Genomic DNA, 19,199 nt, shown 5'->3' on the forward strand with positions numbered 1-19,199 from the left:
AGTTAGCAAGCCCCGCTTTTTCCCACCGTCTTGCAACGGCTGGGCCGCCGCCGCCGCCGCCGCAGCAGACAAGCTCCCCCTCCTCGCACGCAACTCACGCCCGGCTTTTAAATCGCGCCTTTCTTTTTGCAAAACAATCGAGCGATTCTCTCCGGCTGGAAGGAACCACCTGGGTCGCCGAGGGGGGTGTTCCCGGCTTGGCTTCGGGGGTGGGGAGCGCCCTTTTCCCAACCGATGCTTCCCAAGAAGCGGCTCCCCCCCCCCGCAAGAGCAGAGAAAGGCTGGCCCGGCTCCTTTCATCATCAGGAATCAGGAGGAGGCGCCGAACATCTCGCTTCCCCCCCACCCCCGAAGCCGCTTTCTACCACCCCCCACCAACTTTTCCGCTGGCCCCTCCTCCCCGCCTCGTGAGGTCACTTTTCAGCTGTCGCTGAAGCGAAGGCTTCTTTCGGCCAGTTTGCCACGGGAGGGGGGGACATTTTCGACCCTCCGGGGAAGGGCTCGTTCTTTTCTTTTCGGCCCATCTCGGAGTCTCCGGCAGGGGTGGAGTCTGGGGGAATGTGGCTTTTGCGGAGCGGTCGTGGTTGTGCTCGGTGGTGGGAACCTTTCCACAGACTGGTAAGTTCTAGCATGGAGGTTCCCCCCCCCCTCACCCCATCCCCAACTTTGTTATGCTGGGTTTCCCGTCGATGTGGATGCGAGTTCTGATGGCCGTGGATCAAACCGAGCCCTTGCTACCATCGGCGATCCCTTCCCTCTTTGGTTGTCCTGCCAGGGACCGGGTTTCTCTCCTTGGCTTTGCTGGTTTGGAGGAGAGGCGAGAAGGAGTTTCGGGGGAAGGGTTTTTGCATCATCCTCCGGAGATTTAGTGGGGCGGGGGGGGGATTTTGCCAAGTTGGACTTGAACACGTGACTGGAGGAAAGAGGAGGGAGGGGGGTCTTTCCAAGAGGGTGGAGGGCTCGGATTTGAGCCTGCCCGTGGTGGAAGGAGCTTCTCCTGTGGACTCCGCGGAAAAAGCATTCTTCGAGTTAAACTTTTAAAGCGACCAAAGGCATGTTTTTTAAACTAACATGAACAACAACAACAACAACAATAATCACAAAGTACCAGGGCTTGCAAATTGAAGTTGAGCAACTGTGGAAAAAGAAATAATGTATTGTCCCGATTGTAATTGGAGCCCTTGGAGCAATACCTAAAGGGCTACCTCGCTATTTGAAAATTCTAAATTTACCTGACTTGAACATTCTGATTCTACAAAAAACTACCCTACTTGGAACAATTTCTATCCTCCGACATTACCTTAACAGTTCCTAGGCCCTTGGTTAGGATCGAGCTGCTGAGCTACCAACCAGCCCCAAAGGCTGTGAATCTCACCAAAGATTAACCAATAATAATAATAAATAATTCCATTTGTAACGTGGCTGCGGTAACGGTTGCTTTGCAACTTCGCTGCACACCCTAACCTAAACAGTTGAGAATGGTTTACAAATCCATCCCTTCCCAGCCTCCCAGCTGTTTCTCTTCCTCCCTGGATGCACGTTAAAAGTTAAAGGGAGCGTTTTTCAAAAGGGATGATGCTGGACTCTTGATTCCAGAAGGGAAATGTGTCATTAAAACTCAGCGCCCGATTCCTATCTGGGATAGGAGCCGTGAGTGGAAAAAAGGAGACCTCCACAGATGTTTTCTGTTTACAAGCACATGAAGCCAAAATAGGAAGACCCATTTGGTTTAGCTGCAGGTTGAAACGTGGCACATGTGTGTTTCCCCAGGCCTCCAACTTGAAAGTTTCCCAAAAGGAGGATGTATGGATGTGAGATAGTGCCTTCCAGCTCAAAGGTCTCTCTTAGAAGTTTAAGCACTGACTTAAATTAACTGAGGTAAGAATCAGTTTACTTCAAATAATCTCATGCTTCCTATACTTTCATACTGTCTTCTTTCTCGTTCAATGAACTGTAATCTTTTGCTATCTAGACATGGATTCTGAGGGAGTTGCTTTCCCTGAAAGGAAAAATGTCTGATTTTTGTGGGGCCAATCGCTTAAAACTTATTTTGTGCCTCCCTGTCAGGCTTGGGGTAATCTTGAAGACTTTAGAAATCCTTTCCTTGCATGATTATGGATAGAAAAAGGGTAATTTTGAGACAGGAATAATCTGCTATGGTTATATATGAAATATGTAAGCCCGAAAACTTCAGAACTAGCCTTAGTTATTTGATTATCTTGCACAGTAGAAGTTATTCAAAGTCTGAGCCTCATAAATGCATTTCTGAGGGAGAGGGTTGTTTTAAAAATTGAAAAAATAAATGATTTTTTTTTTTTTTTTGCTTTTCCCTGATTGCCCTCTCCCCCTTTCCGGCAAAAAAGTCTGATGCCATATTTTACAGAGTATTTTTATTTACAAAAGTGTGGCTGAAGTATGATTAGGGTATCTTTATGTAGCCCTCTCAAAAGTTCCATGAAGATCAATGTTTGTCTGAACTGATGGTTTGAGCAGTGTCAGAAATGCTAAAAATGGAAAGTAAATAGTTAAGTAAAAGTGAAGTTGTCAGCTGAAAAAGCTGAGTAGAAGTAGAGATGATCCTGCAGGGAAATAAGTGGAGGTTATTAGGGGCTGTAGCATGCTGGATTATGGACATCTTAATTACAGGGTGTCTTGAATTGCCTTGCTCCCCTCTCTAAATAAGGCCCATCTGAACAATGGTGGATACCGTCCCCCTCTGAAGCTGGGAAGAGAGCCCAGAAGTTCTGGCTCCCACTTTTACCTTCTGCTCCAATTAACAAAGCTTCCCCTTTTCCTGACAGAGCTGGGAATAGGACTCCAAACTTCTGGCTGATGACCAGATTTCAATAGCCGTTGAATTTTAATGTCCTTATAAACTTCCACGGGGATGAGAGGAGAGATTCCAGTTTGAATGCATAAACGTTGGCTCGGATTTGCTGCGATAGTTGCCAGATTTGGTTAGAGGGCCGCAGAGTGAGGCGTTTTGTCAATAATTAGCTGGGGTGGGGAGATTACTCACGCTTGCATCGTGGGGACCATTTAACTCTTGGGCAATGAGAGTAAGAAGGGAAGGATTTGGGAGTTTGGGGCGTGAAGAAATAAGGTGGTTGGGCCCATGTGAACCTAGGAGGAGCCACATTGGATTAGACCAAGCGTCAGCAACCTTAAACACTCAAAGAGCCATTTGGACCCATTTCCTACAGAAAAGAAAATGCCGGGAGCCGCAAAACTCTTCCCATGCCTGATTATTTCCTGAGCGGCCACAAAACTAGCATATGTCGTTGAATTAAGCATTCTGTTTTCTTCTGAAACTTTTCTTGGATTTATCCATGGTTGGCCTACCAGGATCGAAAAGCTCAAGAAATTGCATGCTGGCGGGTGTCACACATTGGTGATTGTGACGCATATTTTGAACAACGGAGCCGCAGCAGAGGGATGGAAGAGCCACATGCGGCTCCAGAGCTGCGGGTTGCTGGCCCCTGGACTAGACCAAATGGCCCATCTAGCCCAGCACTTTCTTTGGTGACAGGGACCCTCTCCCATCTTGTGTCTTTCATGCCTTAGGAAAGGGCTGTTGAACTGGATTTCTTCAAGGGCCAGGTCAGCATTGTAGTTCTCCTCTGTGGGCCAGGCCCCCCGCGCCCTGTTTTCAGCCTCTCTGTATCACGCCACACACACACCGCGCACCCTGTTTTGGCTGCCAGAGGCACAGCGGACCAATCCTTTGCTATTTCTAGGCTGGCCCCGCAGGCCAGTTTTAAGCACTCCAAGGGCCGGATCTGGTTTGCGGGCCTTGAGTTTGACACCCCTGCTTTAGAACAAAGGATCCTGGATTCCCAGCCACTTTTGCTGCAGGTAGTCCTCAACCTAAGATCACAATGGAGTCCAAAATGTCCATTGCTAAGTGATACAGTTGTTAAAAAGAGTTTTTCCCCCTCCTTTGCAACCTTTCTTCCCATAGTTGTTAAGTAAATCACTGCAGTTGTAAAGTTAGTAACCCGGTTGTTAAGTGAATCTGGCTTCCCCCTTGACTTTGCTTGTCAGAAGGTCACAAAAGGTGATCAAAAGGCCTTAGGAAACTGTACCCGTCACAAATATGAGTCAGTCATATTTATATTGATACGTTATATTCATACGCCAAGCAACTAGATTTTGATCATGTGACCACAGGGATACTGCAATGGTCGTAAGTGTGAAAAACGGTCAGAAGTCACCTTTTTTAATCATGGTTTTAACTTTGGTCACTAAACGAACTGATGCAAATCGCGGACTAACTATGTGCTGCAGTGCTTGGGAATTCCAGAAACACAAGCACGAAGGACTGCTGCATTTGGGCAACACTGAAGAAAGAAAGCTAGATAATTTGTCATCAGCGTTTGCTGGAGAATTGACATTTTAGCTAAACCTCATCGTAAAAGTTTTGGTGGCATTTTATTTGCGTGTTTAAAATATTTTTATAAATGTCTTCCAACCAATTCTACGCAGCTTTCAGTTCTGGACATTTTGACATTTCTGTGTTATGTTTCAGTGTTATCCTTTCCTTTAAAAAAAAAACAACCAGCGACCAATCCCAAGCGGAGCTGTATCAGGCATGAAAAGAAGCCATACTCTTTATCTTCCTCTGCCCCAGATATCCCTCTTTTTGTAGGGCTGTTGTCTGATACCCTGACCGGGGAGAGGGAGAGGAAAGTGGCAAAGAAACACGCCATGCAGCTGCCTTGGGGGTAATGTCAGGGATGGGAAGAACCAGCGTTAAGAATAATATCAAGGCAATTGCTTGTGGCTTCATCATTTCACCTTTTTGACATTTTGTCAGCTAAATGCGGTTCATAGCAAAACCCCTAGAGTGGAAATTCCAGATGCACTTTCCTTCCCCTGAGTACTTCTAGGACTATCAGAGGCATTGGGCAGAAAGAATGATGGACACAGCAGGAAACACCTCCTAGAGCAAGGATCAAAATTCAGAAAAAGGGTCCACTTTCTCTGATTACTGTCAAATGATGGGTGGGGTGAAAAAAAAACACCAGTCTTTAGGCTCAGAGTTGCAGGAGACCAGAGGAGAAAGGGAGACAGTGATGGGGCAGGCAGGGGGCATCTTTAAAGGTGAAGCCTCAGCCTCACATTCAGGTTTTCTTGAAAGCTTGACCTAAACAAATTCAAGAAAGTTTGGGTCTGGGTTCACACACCAAGCTAAGTTAAGACAGGTAGTCCTTGACTTACGACCGCAATTAAGCCCCAAGTTTATGTTGCTAAGCAGGACAGTTGTTAAGTGAGCTTTGCTCCATTTTACAACCTCTCTTGCCACAGTTAAGCAAATCACTGCAGTTGTTAAGTTAGTAACATGATTGTTAAGCGAATCTAGCTTTGTTTATCAGGTCGTCACGTGATCCTGGGATACTGCAGCCATCATAGATACAAACCAGTTTCCAAGCATCCGAATTTTGATAGTGTGACTACAGAGATGCCGCAATGGTCATAAATTAGTTTTTTCCCTGCCGTTGTAACTTATAACAGCCTCTAAATAAATGGTTGTAAGTTGAGGACTGCATTGCAAATCAAATTTACAATGGGGTGTAGCAGTAGTGGGATTCAATTTTTTTTTACTACTGGTTCTGTGAGTGTGGCTGGTGGGCGTGGCATGGTTTGGTGGGCATGGCAGGGTAAGGATACTGCAAAATCCCCATTCCCTCCCGATCAGCTGGGACTCAGGAGGCAGAGAATAGATGGGGGCGGGGTCAGTCAGAGGTGGTATTTACCGGTTCTCTGAACTACTCAAAATTTCCGCTACTGGTTCTCCAGAACTGGTCAGAACCTGCTGAATGCCACCTCTGGGGGGGAGTGTAACATAATACGTCGGTCAGGTGTTGGTCCTAATTGCGCAACTGTGGGAAGAGGAGTTAGGCGGATTCTCTTCCCGCCCTGACAAAATTCTCTCCCTAGGCTGCTTTCTCTGTTTGGATGGCTCTGGCAAGCTGAGCTGTTTCCCGGCTCCTGAGCATGGATCCGATCTTGCTGCTACCGGTTGCTGTTACTCTTGATCCCCGGGGCTTTAATCAAGGGGCAGCAGAGCCCACTGAGCCCGTCTTGGACCCTTGCAGTCTCCTCTCCGAAAGGCATTATGAAGTGGTGCCCTGCGTGGTTTGTGCTCTCTGCTGCATCTTTGGAGTGGCTTACTGCTGTTTTGGTGAGTAGAAGGGAAGGGGGGACATTTTTGTTGCAAGCTCCTTTGCCACCTGCTCCTTAAACGATCCCCAGCTCCTCTTTCTTAGCAGCTCCCCCTTGGGTAATAGGGACGGCATGATTCAAACAAATACCTTTCTATAGAGTAGGGAGGCAGAAGGTTTGCATGGTGCTTCCGAAAGGCAAGGTGTAGATTTTCCTGTTGACTGAAACTTTTCTTTTACACATAGAAGCAGGGGTGGGATTCGAACATTTTTAGCAACTAGTTCTCTGCCCGGTTGCTGGGTGGGTGTGCCCATGGGGGGCATGGCCTCCTCAGCCTCCTCACGATGGGGGGCATTTTCATCCTCCCCAGGCTTTCCTCAAACCTCCAGGCTCCGGAGGCTGGAAACAGGCCCATTTTCGGACTTCTGGGAGACCCGTTTTTCACCCTCCCCAGAGGCTTTCCTTGAGCCTCCAGGAAGGCAAAAACACTCAAACTGGTCCGAACTGGCTGAATCTCACCCCTGCATAGAAGCTCCAGCCGGATGTGTAATGCTTGTCTTGTGTCGTACAACTCCCGATCAAAAATAATTTCAGAATTACAGTTTCTGGAGCATTATTTGCATATTCTTGAGATGCACACATTATTACAAGTAACTGGGCAAAATATGTTAACTAGTTTATCGGATAGATCTCCCACAGCTTGGAAGACAACAAAGCAAAACTTTTGTTTCCAGTGTTCATGTATTAGCTTTCCAATCACTGAAATTATTCTTACCTGCCCTGCCTGTGAATCTATGTTAGCAGAGTTGCTGCCTGATATCAGTTAGGACAACAATTTCCAGAATTCCCAGCAAGCATCACTTAACAGCCGGGGAAGGAGTCTCTAAGGTTGTGGTTTCTCCGTGATTTAATGCCTTGCATAAATAAGGAAGGGAAGCTTTAGGCTATGAAATGAAGACTGTCTTGCAGTTCCTGAAAAGGTTTTTGTTGAATTTTGTTGAAATGTTACAGTGGGGTTGTTGGCACTCTCTGAGCTTGGTTGTTTTCTTGCAGTTGTTTTGTAGCCCAGCTAAGTAACATCATCAGTGCTAGAACAAACCCCATTTCCTCTTAGCACTGATGATGTTACCTAGTTTGGTCATGAAACATTTGCAATAAAAAAAATCAAACTCTGAGAGTACCAAGGGCCCCACAGTTCAACCCTGAGCTACAGATATTCTGTACTGTTGGAGTAGAAGACCTGCTAATGTACCCCATATCCACCTTGAAAGGAGGGGTGCCTTGTCTCACCAAGAAACCAGAAGAAGAGGGGGAACAACTAGTAATTATTTACCTCAGAAAATGATCGTAAGAAGTTGCAGCTAGATACAAGTACATGGGAAAGGGTGCAGATTAGTTAATGTAGCAAACAAGTGAAGAAAGAAAGACACAGAATGGACTAGAGTAGAAGAAGTCCAAACAAAGCCCCTTATTTGTTTTTTCTCCATCAATTTGTATCAAATTTTATAATAAACAAATGAAAATAAAGATAGTAGGGAAATGGAAAAAGGGGAAAAAGAGAAGTGTGGGGTAGGGGAAAAAGAAGAACAAAGTGTTCACATCCAACTTTTTTCAGTGCAATAAAATAAAAAGAATAGGGTTCAGCTTCATCTTTTTACTTTTGCATACTTAGTTTATTAGTCATTTCCATAACAACAGATTTACCTCATTAGCAAATCCCAAAAATCATTCTTTTTTTTCCTGTCCCAAGCACCAAGTTGTGAAGGAGTTTCCAAACATAGTAGAAACAAAACTAGATGTTTTCTTTGATAAAGCAGTAAATTTGACTACCTCTGCGAGCTCCCATCAGTTTTTCCATCCTTTCTTCCACTGTGAGGAATGGAGGTAATTCTCATCTTGAAGAAAAACAAAACCACCTTTTCTCTTTTTAAATTACCCATTCTGGGTGCTAGTAGTTCCTTTGGAGTGCATAGTGAGAGCAAAAGATTGTCTTTTATTCTTATTCTCTTGACTTATAACCCAGAAAAGAATCACTAAAAAAGGCTGTTGTTTTAAAGTCATGCATTATGTTTCCTCCTTTTCAACCCATGCTTCCATTGAGCTAAATAACCAAGCTCCAGTGAGCACAGTGTCCTTCGTACCTTTCAAATAAGATCAAGTTCCAAAAATTGCTTTGTAGTAATCATGATTATGGCAAGTCCACATTGCAAATGAAACCTTTGTTCTAAATAATTATGACAAAAAGGCCAGGTTTTTTTTCCCAAAAAACCCCGGCTGATTTCTCTAGCCATTTTTCTTACTATTGAAAATTAACTGAACCCTGGTGAGTATTTGGATGTAATGTATCTTCAATTGCCCTATTAACCTGCCCTCCTATTCATAAAATGTGTATCCACTTGCCTTGGTAGTCTTACTTCCTTCTTTCCTGTCAATAGGGTATCGGTGTTTCAAGGCCATCATGTTTCTCTCCGGCCTCCTCTTTGGCTCCGCTGTGATCTTTCTGCTTTGCTATAAGGAGCGTATCTTGGACACCCAGCTGAGCTTGGAGGTCAGCGCTGGCATTGCCCTGGGCATCGGAGTCTTGTGCGGCTTGGTTACTATGCTGGTGCACTCCGTGGGGTTGTTCCTGACAGGGCTTCTGCTTGGCTTGCTGGTGGCCACCGCTGGGCTGGTAGCCACCGAGCCTTTCTACAAACTGCCCAACGGGTGGGTCCCTGCTGGGTCCCTGCTGGGTTTGTCCCTCTTAGGGGCAGTCTTGGCACTGCGCTGGCAGAAGGTCCTCACGGTGATCTCCACAGCCGTGTTTGGGGCTGCTGTTCTGACTCTCTGCTTGGACTACGCGGTGGAGAACCTGGCTTTGGGCCACCATGTCTACGACCGCCTGCGCCTGGCCCCTTCCTCCCTGCTCTGCTGGTGCGGCTGGGCAGTGCTGGCTACGTGGCCTGCCCTCGCCTTGATGGGCGTCCTGCTGCAGTGGAAAGTAACCGCTGAAGGCTTCTCCCACACAGACGGTGAGTGGAGATCTTGGATCGGACTGAAGGCGTAGGCCTAGCTGAATATGGACCTCTTGGGCAGCGATGGCTAACCTCCTCTTCACCGCGTGCTGAAAGCACGTGTGCATGCGTGCACCCATAATGCAAGGCATATGCGATCTTCCCGCGCCCTGAGCATGCGTGCATAACCCCCTGTGCTCCCCCCTGCCCCTGCACGTGCATGTGACTTCCCCATGCACCCCCACCATTCACGCATACATGTGCGACCCCCACCCCATGCATGCACATGAGTCTCCTGCATGTGCTGCGCCCCCAAGCATGCGCGGCGGAGCCGAGTTGTGACAGTTCGCGTACCTGCAGAGAAGGCTCTGCGTGCCACCTGTAGCATGCGTGCCATAGATTCACCACCAGGGTCCTATAGGGCGTAACAGACCATCTCATTTTTTTCCTGCTGTCCTTTCCCTCTTTTGCCCTCCGCCTCTACAGGCAGTCCTTGACTTACAACCACAATTGAACCCCAAATTTCAATTACTAAGTGAAGACATTTGTTAAGTGAGTTTTGGCCCATTTTACGAGCTTCTTTGCCGCAGTTGTTAAGCGAATCCCTGCAGTTGTTAAGTTAGTAACACAGTCGTTAAGTGAATCTGGCTTCCCCACTGACTTTGCTTGTCAAAAGGTCGCAAAAGGGGATTACGTGAGACTGCAGTCATCATAATATATGAGTCTGAATTTTGGTCATGTGGCCCTGGGAATGCTGCTATGGTCATAAGTGTGAAAAATGGTCATAAGTCACTTTTTAAGTGTTGTAACTTTGAAAGGTCGCTAAATGAACTATTGTTAGCCAACTACCTTTATATTTGTATGTGTATATTTTTATATTTTATGTATACATGCAGTACATTTATGGCTTGTCATATATACCTACAGTACTCTTTGGTCACACTAGGCAAACATGATATGCTATAATGCACTCATCGTTCGTTAACTGGCCCTTGCCCATGATATAACAAAAGCGAAATTAGATAGTCCTCGAATTACAACCATTCATTTAGTGACCATTCAAAGTTGCAAAGACACAGTAAAAAGACTTACGTCCATTTTTCACACTTATGGCCATTTGTAGCCTCCCCATGGACATGTGATCAAAATTCAGACGCTTTGGCAACTGGCACATATTTATGATGGTTGCGGTGTCCCAGGGTCATGTGATCGCCATTTGTAACCTTCCCAGCCAGCCTCTGACAAGCAAAGTCAACGGGGGAAGCCAGATTCACTTAACGACCACATTTATTCACTTAACTGCAATGATTCCCTTAAGTGTGGTTAAGAAAGGTTGTAAAATGGGGCAAGACTCACCTAACAACTCTCTTGCTTAGCAATAGAATTTTGAGCTCAATTGTGGCCAGAGGTCGAGGACTATCTGTAAGTGCAGTCATAGAGCAAAATTCTGTAAAGATTTTGAAGTTAACATTGCGGTATTGTGGGGAGAGATTTTTCGGAGTATAAGAGACACCGGAGTATAAGACGCGCCAAGATTTTGAAGAGGCAAATTAAAAAAAAAAGTTTTTGCACTCTGCAGACCTCCCCAAAATGGTCCGTTTTTCGTGAAAATAGGCCCATTTTTTCTCACAAAAAGGGCATGCATAGCCTTTAGGAGGCTTATAGAGTGCTCCTGGAGGGCGGGAGGGGTCAAAATTGAGCAAGAAATGGCCCGTTTTTTGCTCATTTCTGCCCTCCCCAGCCCCCCAGGAGCACTCTGAAAACCTCCTAAAGGTTCTGCATGGCCATTTTGGTGAAGGGGGCGGGGTTTCAGGAGGCGTTCAGTGTATAAGACGCATCCAGATTTTCAGCCTTTTTTCTTTTTTGAGGGAAAAAGGTGCATTTTATACTCCGAAAGATATGGTAGCTAATTGTTGGAGGGTGAGAAGAAACTATTTCTGCCTTTTCTCCTGATCTATAAGGAGATTTTTAGGAATTTTAATGTAGCATAATAACAACAGAACAGATATTTTTAGCCTGTCTGCCCTTGAAGGAGATGGAGGGAGGGAGGAGTAGGAGACAAGACAAATTACAGAATCCATAAGTCAGATGCCATAGTCTGAATCAAAGCTTCTCTTTCAAGCTATCTTTTTCCCCCAGAATGGGACTGGGCTAGGCTGGTTCCAAGCGGGATTTTAAGCTAAGTCTCCATCATCCAGTCTCATGTCTCTTTTCTGTGGCCCAGTGGTCCTGAATCGGCGCCAGAAGCAATTGCAACTCTTACGGATTCGACAGCGGGAAGCCAAAAAGAGGCAGTGCCAAGCTCCACAGGAAGGCTCCTACCGGCACAAGACCAGTGCCATCAAACGCTGTGCTGGAGACGTCCTCGCACCAGTGAGTAGCTGCGACCAGTGGCTGCTCCGCCCCTTCATCTTTTTGCTTCTAGGAAGCCAATCCCACCATCTCAGCCAATGGAGCCTCCCAAGCTTTCTCCAGAATGGCTTTGGGGTGCCAAAAATAGTAACGGTGATCTACCTTTGTGCCTGTTTGGGAATCCCTTTCCTATGAAGAGTTGCTTGGCTCCTTCTTCATTGCCTTTGCAGCCCCAAAAGATCTACTTTCTCGGCCAGATTGTTAGTTCATTTTTTCTATTTGTGCTTCAATGTGCCCTCCATATATGCAGATACATACACATATATGCTTGCATGCATGCATATACACAGACCTCTTAGCTGTATGCAGAAGCTAATTTAATTGATAGCCATCTTGCATCCATGTTTTATTACAGCAGCATAAAATGTATCAAAATCATTCCATATTTTCATTCATTTTATGCTGATTTAATAATAATACATCAGGGCTGGCCTTACGTAAGGCCCTTGGAAAATATTCCTGATTTGAAGAGCAGCAAATCAGCTCTTCAATAAGTTGTCAGTCAAGAAGTATGTGCCTGATAGCTACTTTACCATCAAGTGTTTCGTAGGAAGAAAAGATTTATTTCCTATTTTGACCCAAGGGCCTATGAATGGGAGGGTCTCTTTTCTCTTCATTCTGGGAAAATTGCCATCCGAGATCACCAAAGGTTTCCTGGTTTTGCCCAGAGGACCTTCTGAATAGATTGATTAAATTCTCTCCTTGCTTTGATTGGAAATATATCACCAGTGCAATATAGTCATATTTGGGTTCATAATGGAACCTTAAGAGTTAGAAGAGCCCAAAAGGCTTTCTCTGCTTAAAACGGCAAAATTTTTGTCTCTCATTCATATGTTTTGGGAGATGTGAGCCACCCAGACTAATGAGGAACCAGCTTACCAAATTTTGAAATAAATAAACAGGCAATTGGTTGTAATATAGTCATATTAGGAGCATATTCCGCCACTCAGTGTCTAATCTCAGTTTAGATCCGTTTTGAGATTGATGGTGACTGCAATGTGCGGCAAGAAGAAATTCTGACTTTTGTATTTTGTACTCGGGAGGTACTGGACTTCCCTGTTTTATATAGCACTAGCTGATAACCTGGCACTGCCCGGGTATTTATATATCCCAACCCTCCTTCCATGAATGTTGTCGCAATTTCTAATGTTGGATTTTTCCCCCTTACCAGAGGGAGCCCCCTTGTGGAGCACTGTGAAGCCGTTACCATGGCAACTCCACAGCACTGTACAGCAGAAGCCATTTTATGGCAGTACAGTAGAAGCCATTTTAAGGCACAACATGCTGTACTTTAACAGAACACACATCCCAAGAGGTGTTAGGGGTGTCTTATCCCCCACAGTATTTGTTTCCAGAGAGTAAGTCATCTGTGTACCAAGTTTGGTTGAAATTGCTCGAGGCATTCCAGAGTTATGCTGGAACACACACACATACACATACACAAAATTATAGATAGATAGATAGATTTCAGTGTTTATTGAATAATGAATGTTGGGACAGCTCCTGGAATCTGATACAAAGAAACCAATTTTAAAACTTTAGGGCAATGTTTCGCAACCTGGCTTTCTCAGTGTGAATTGTGGTTTAGGAAGGATAGTAATGGAAGTCCAATACAGGTAGTCCTTGACTTACAACAGTTTGCTTAGTGACCATTCAAAGTTACGTCCCTGAAAAAAGTGACTTATGACCATTTTCCATACTTATGACCATTGCAGCATCCCCGGGGTCATGTGATTTATATTCAGATGCTTGACAACTGACTCACATTTATCACAGTCACAGTGTCCTGGGCTCATGTGATTTCATTTTTGTGACCTTCTGACAAGCAAAGTCATTGGGGAAGCCAGATTCACTTAACAACCATGTTACTAATTTAACAACAACTAATGTAACATTCACTTAGCAAATGTTATAAAATGGGGTAAAACTCAATTAACAAATTTCTCACTTAGCAACATAAATTTTGTGCTCAGTTGTGGTTGTAAATTGAGGACTACCTGTACAACTGGGGAAGTATCAGGATGGGAAGCTATTTTCATGGCAGAGGGAAGTCAGGATCTCTGATAGTTGGAGGTGAGGAAAATTCTTTTCATACTTCGGTATGGTTCTTTTCTAAAGTTTTGATCTGTGATACAGATGTTTTTGTAGCTCTGTTTTATATGTAAAGTTTGTGGGAAAGAGGAGCCCCTGCTGAAAATGCAGGAACATATATAGGGCTATTTTATTTATTTTATTTTTAGATGTTGAACCCACCTTTATTACCCTATCAGTAACTCCAGATGGTAAACACACTCAATATTCCTTCCTCCTCCTATTTTTCCCATAACAACAACCCTGAGAGGTAGATTGGGCTGAGAGAGAGAGGGACTGGCCCAAAATCCCCCAATGATTTTTCATGCAGAACTATAACTCGGAGTCTCCTGGAAGGCCAGCATCTTAGACTACACCAATCTGGCTCTTGTTGCAACAATATAAATTTAATAAACAGACAAACAAATAATGAACAGCATTATAAGAATGAAAAGCTGTTTGAATGATCTTGGGCCAGTCCTTCTTTCTCAGCTCAACCTCCCTCACAGGATTGTTGCTGTGGGGAAAATAGGAGGGGGAAGGAGTATTATATATGATATCTTTGTCACCTTGAATACTTACAAATTAACAATGGCAGGATAAAAAATCTAATCAATAATAAAAAAAGTAAAGATAAGTCCTTGACTTACAACCATTCGTGTATTGACTGAAGTTACAGCAGCACTGAAAAAAGTCACAACTGTTGCAGCAGCCCCAGGATCAACAGGCTTGACAACTGGTTCACATTTATGGCAGTTGGAATAATGAACCAAGCAAAATGTTTAAAAGTTAATGATATTTAATGTAGTTGCTTACCAAGCGCATCTAAATTACATTAAAGTAACCAAAATATCATTACAATCCCCAAGGCATGTCACAACGTTTGAGCACCCCTAATCTTTGGAAATGGAAAGGTGCAAAAATTTGACACGCCCTGTAAAATGCAATATCCCGGAGTCATCCGATCCCCTTTTGCAAGGCCATCTGACAAGGAAAGTCAGAGGGGAAGCCAAATTCACTTAACAACCATTTTTACTAACTTCGCTGCAGTGGTTCACTTAACAACTGTGGCAAGAAAGGTTGCGAAACGGGGCGAAACTCACTTAGCAACATACATTTTGGGCTCGATTATGGCATCATCCTTCCTGTTGTTCTGTCTTTGGAGGCCCTTACTCACATCAAAAGTGGCTAGAGTGAGGGGCTCTAAAGAAAATGTGAGCAAGCTCCTCATTCGGCACCCTCACACCCCGGCCGGTACCCACTTATTGAAGGGAATGCAGGGTTCCCATTTCCCTGAGGTAATCTCATAATCTCTCATTTCCCGCTTGCTCCCCAAAGAGTTACATCCAGAGCCTCCGGGACCGTCAGCACTTGGGAACCGGCACCTCCTTGAGCAACCTCAGCACAAGCGCTCATACCGCGGTGGATCTGGATTATGACTCGGGCTCTACCGTCCCCCTCACCATGCCACAAGGTTGCCTCTGAGGGATGCGTGGGTGTGGGTGTGTGTCATGTTGCTGCGTTGTCTTCCCCCCCGCTTCTGCTTTTAGCAGAACCAGAGCACAAGCCGGCCCAGGGTTCTTTAATACGTTCTCTCCTGTCTGCAAACATCTTTGGATAGCCCGCTATATATATATATATATATATATATATATATATTAAGATTGCTTTTCAAGTGTTCAAACCAGATGGGTCTGTCTCCTTTCTTTGGGAAGGTCCACGGGTGACTTGAAGGAGGAGCAGAGAGCGGATTTAAGGAACACACATTAACGTATTCCCACTTTATCAATGAAGGCGGTTTACTTTAGAAGATCTTGACAGCTACCTCCAAATTTTGCCGGAATAAATAGACTAGTGTCTAGGATGTCTGTCGCCATCTTTGAAGCTGATTTTGTCTCTGTCTCAATGCTAAGCCATACCTGGATCCTTCTCCAGATTGAGAAGGCAATGTGCTCTACTTTGCAGCGAATCTGAAGCAAGCCTCTTTTGGCCTCGAGAAACTGCCCTTTGTTTACCCCTTAACTCAGGGGTAAAATACAACCACACGGTTTGTTGCAATATAAACGCATGGCATACATGTTCTGATTTGCGGTGCTTCTCCTTCAAGATGTTGCCATTTTTTTTCTACCTGTGTGCCGCACGAGAGACTTAGTGTATTTAGTTTATCCTTTCTCTAAAGGGCAATTAAGGTTGCTTGTCTCAAGAAGGGAAAGCTGCTCTTCTGTCCTCTCCTTAATCTAAGATCCAAGATGGACCCTTCAAAGCCATAGTCAGACATTCACCTTTGCCGTAATTATGATCACCTGTGGTGCCCAGAATAGTCTATAAAGGTCCCCAGCAATTTCAAAATGTAATGCTGCATTTAAAAAAAAAACTAAATATGTACAAGATGTCAGCTTTCTCATTGAAATCTATTTGACCTTAAGATTAGGACTGAAACTATTTGGGACACTCTCATTATTGCACAAAATTGTTTGCCCGAAATCACCTCTTGAAGATTGCTAACTCTAGCCAACAGGAAGTGTACCCTGTTTTCCCGAAAATAAGGCCTCCCTGGATAATAATTTTGAACGCATGCGCTAAAATAAGCCGTCCCCTGAAAATATTGCAACACAGCACCAGCCATGAGGTGACCACACTCACTGCCTCATACACCTCAAAAATAATAAGACCTCCCGGAAAATAAGCCCAAAGGCTTATTTCGTGTGTGTGTCAAAAGAAAATCAGACCCTGTCTTATTTTCAGGGAAACATGGTAGCAACATTCTTACTAGCCCAGTCTTTCCATATTCCCTCCACAGATGTGAACATGCCATATATCTACCTTACTGAATGGAAGGGGAGTGGCACGATCGTGTCTGTGGAGAGAATGGTCTTCTGTGGTCCTTCAGATATTGGGTTTTGATCTAAATCACCATCAAAAGCCTTTATGGTTTATGGTCATCTGGAGAGCCACAGGTTTCTTAATCTCTGTTGTGGTAAACTCTGACCAGCAGGGTTATAAAATTTACAGGCGGAGCTTATATTTGCAGAACAGGCCACCTTCACGAGATGCTCACCTTTACTAAGTTGGTGATGATGACTAGACTGGGATGTAGCAAGGAAGTGATTGCACTTCCTCCACCCTTGTAACCCCCAAAGAGTGAATGCCAAATAAAACTCTTTTTATTATTTGGAGTGCCTTTTCTAGTATGCATAGAGCCATACACGCTTCGGAATGTTTCTGAATTTAACTTGACAATGGTGCTTTTACAAACATGTACGTAAGGATTAAAAATAAAATAAAAAAATAAGAGTCCTAATCCTTGAACTCTTAACTGGGTAAGCTAACTCACCTGATTTTCAAATCCTGATATTTTTTTTTATCCAAATTCACTCTGTGTGCATAGGTTCAAATCCTGTTCAAGAAACCTTTTTATTATTGTGTTTGTTTCCGATGACATGTTTGTTACTGTTTTATAACTGTTCCTGTTTATAAAACTTAACACAAATACACTTGTGTTACGCAGTTTGTCTCCTTCACATCAGTTCTTGGTGGGTGAATTAAGCTCGTGTTTCTGGGGGTCCCTACACAGACAAAAGGTTATCACTGTTTCCACCCATCTCTGGTTTTCATAAGGGAGAAATGTGCTGCTAAAATCTGCTAAGGCTTTGATCATCCTGGTGTCCCCTGGGACAACTGCTGCAAATCTCTTATTAAAAAAAAAACAATATAAAAAGGACAGAAAAAAGAGGCTAATTCTGCAGAGTTAAATAGGAATCTGTAGCTAAACCTGTACTTCCTCTTCCTTTCTCCACCAATATTCAAGTGAATGGATGAAAGGAAGTGTTTGCTTTGCAGCTCATAACACCTGCCTTATGTTCTGCATCCCAGTTAAAGCAGCATCTGGCTTTGGTCCGGATTGAATCTCAGTACTCCATATGGAGTTCTCTTTGATCCCTCATTCAGCTCCTACTGGCACTGTTATATTAAAAAAAAAACATTATTAACCTTTTTTTCCCCTGGTAGTTCTACATTTCCACAGTGCCACGCAGCTTTATCACTGTCATGCACAGAGGCTTTACCATAGGAAGGTAAATATTTGGACTGTCTTAAACCAATTGATGGGGAATGCAAAATAGGAAATCAAGGGAACTTGAAAGATGTCATCGTATGGAGGGGTTCTGAATGAAATGCCCTCTGGACCCACAAGACTCTTGGGCCTTGGATTCCCCTGATAAGACAGAGAAGCTAGTTTAATTGAAGCATTGTGGGGTATTTAAATGGCTACCTTCTGCTTTCATAAGAGGCCAGCGGGATAAACAGTGTTTCTTCATAAGTTGATTTAATTACTCTGAAACTACTCTCGTCATGTCTCCAATCTGAATTGTGGTATGGAACCATACTCAATTTTACATTGCTGGTTCTAACTTCCCCAATCATCCAGAATTTTCCCTCCTCCTTCTTTTGGGGAATTGCTGATAAGAGAACATGTGTATATGTATACAGGTCGTCCTTGACTTACAAAAGTTCAATTCAAAGTTACAATGACTCTGAAAAAATGTGACATGACTTTTTTTTTCCAGTTATAACCTTTGCAGCATCCCCATGGTGACATGATCAAAATTCAGATGCTTGACAACTGGTTCATACTTATGACCATTGCTGTGTCCCATGGTCATGTGATCACTTTTGGGGACCTTCCGACAAGCAAAGTCAATAGGGAAGACAGATTCACTTAACAACCGTGTTACTAACTTATCAATTGCAGTGATACACTTAACAACTATGGCAAGAAATGGGCAAAATTCACTTAACAAACAGAAATTTTGGGCTCAATCATGGTCATAAGTTGAGGACTGCCTGTACATGTGTATGCTGAAAATCCAGAATTTTGGCAGGAGCCAAGAATGCCCATTATGAAACTGCAATGAAATAGATACTAGTTGCCTCTTAATTATAAAACTAGATTACAAAACCAAAGCACAAAGTAGTAGCCACCAGCCCAAAATTTAAGATGGTTAGACATTCTCTCCCACTTGCTAAGTTTTCTGCTTATAATGTTGCAGGATCTGGTCAACAGCCAGCTCTTTACCCTTGCAAAAGTGTTTGTCTGGTCGTGTATTAAATTTGAAGCAGGCTTCAGGATTCCTTACTAGAGCCCTCATGTCTGTTTGCAATGTGGAGCAGATACACATCTGTAATGTTTTTACATGCATGTCCCTAAGCTCAACGTTTCAGAAACTTTTGGAACGCACCAACGTGAATGCAAGAAAGAAAAACTACCCTGTTTAATATGGTTATTAATAAAGCTTGACTTTCTTCCAGACTAGAACAGTAATTTCAATGTCTATATGATGGAGGTATGATTGAGCCAACTGTAGTTGATGAAAATTTATGAAAATCATTGAATTACGGTTGGAAGGGATCACAAGGATCACATACCCAGTTTGGTGTTGGTTTAGAAACCAGGAGACTGAGAGTTGTAGTCCCACTTTAGGCATGAAAGCCGACTGGGTGACTTTAGACCAGTCACTCTCTCTTAGCCCAACACACCTCGCAGAGTGGTTGTTGTGGAGA

At 44.0% G+C, this 19,199-nt stretch overlaps 1 protein-coding gene across 4 annotated transcripts in view; it reads left to right on the forward strand.

Annotated features, from left to right (window-relative positions):
* Positions 1 to 360: 360 nt before the first annotated feature.
* LOC309385343 (transmembrane protein 198-like) overlaps positions 361 to 19,199 on the forward strand; it is a 42,828-nt gene continuing 23,989 nt past the window's right edge. Inside the window, exons 1-6 of one of the 4 annotated variants that reach the window (XM_081939703.1) lie at positions 361 to 618; positions 1,771 to 1,878; positions 5,941 to 6,184; positions 8,601 to 9,176; positions 11,383 to 11,531; positions 14,979 to 15,136. In XM_081939703.1, coding sequence (XP_081795829.1) covers positions 5,998 to 6,184; positions 8,601 to 9,176; positions 11,383 to 11,531; positions 14,979 to 15,125 — 1,059 coding nt within the window. In that variant the 5' untranslated portion in view covers positions 361 to 618; positions 1,771 to 1,878; positions 5,941 to 5,997 and the 3' untranslated portion in view covers positions 15,126 to 15,136. Of the gene's footprint in view, positions 619 to 1,770; positions 1,879 to 5,940; positions 6,185 to 8,600; positions 9,177 to 11,382; positions 11,532 to 14,978; positions 17,150 to 19,199 lie in introns of those variants that run through there. The other 3 variants (XM_081939701.1, XM_081939704.1, XM_081939702.1) reach the window with 3 other exon arrangements.

Source organism: Natrix helvetica, assembly GCF_964273705.1.
Source record: "Natrix helvetica genome assembly, chromosome: 1".
NCBI classification, from domain to species: Eukaryota; Metazoa; Chordata; class Lepidosauria; order Squamata; family Natricidae; genus Natrix; species Natrix helvetica.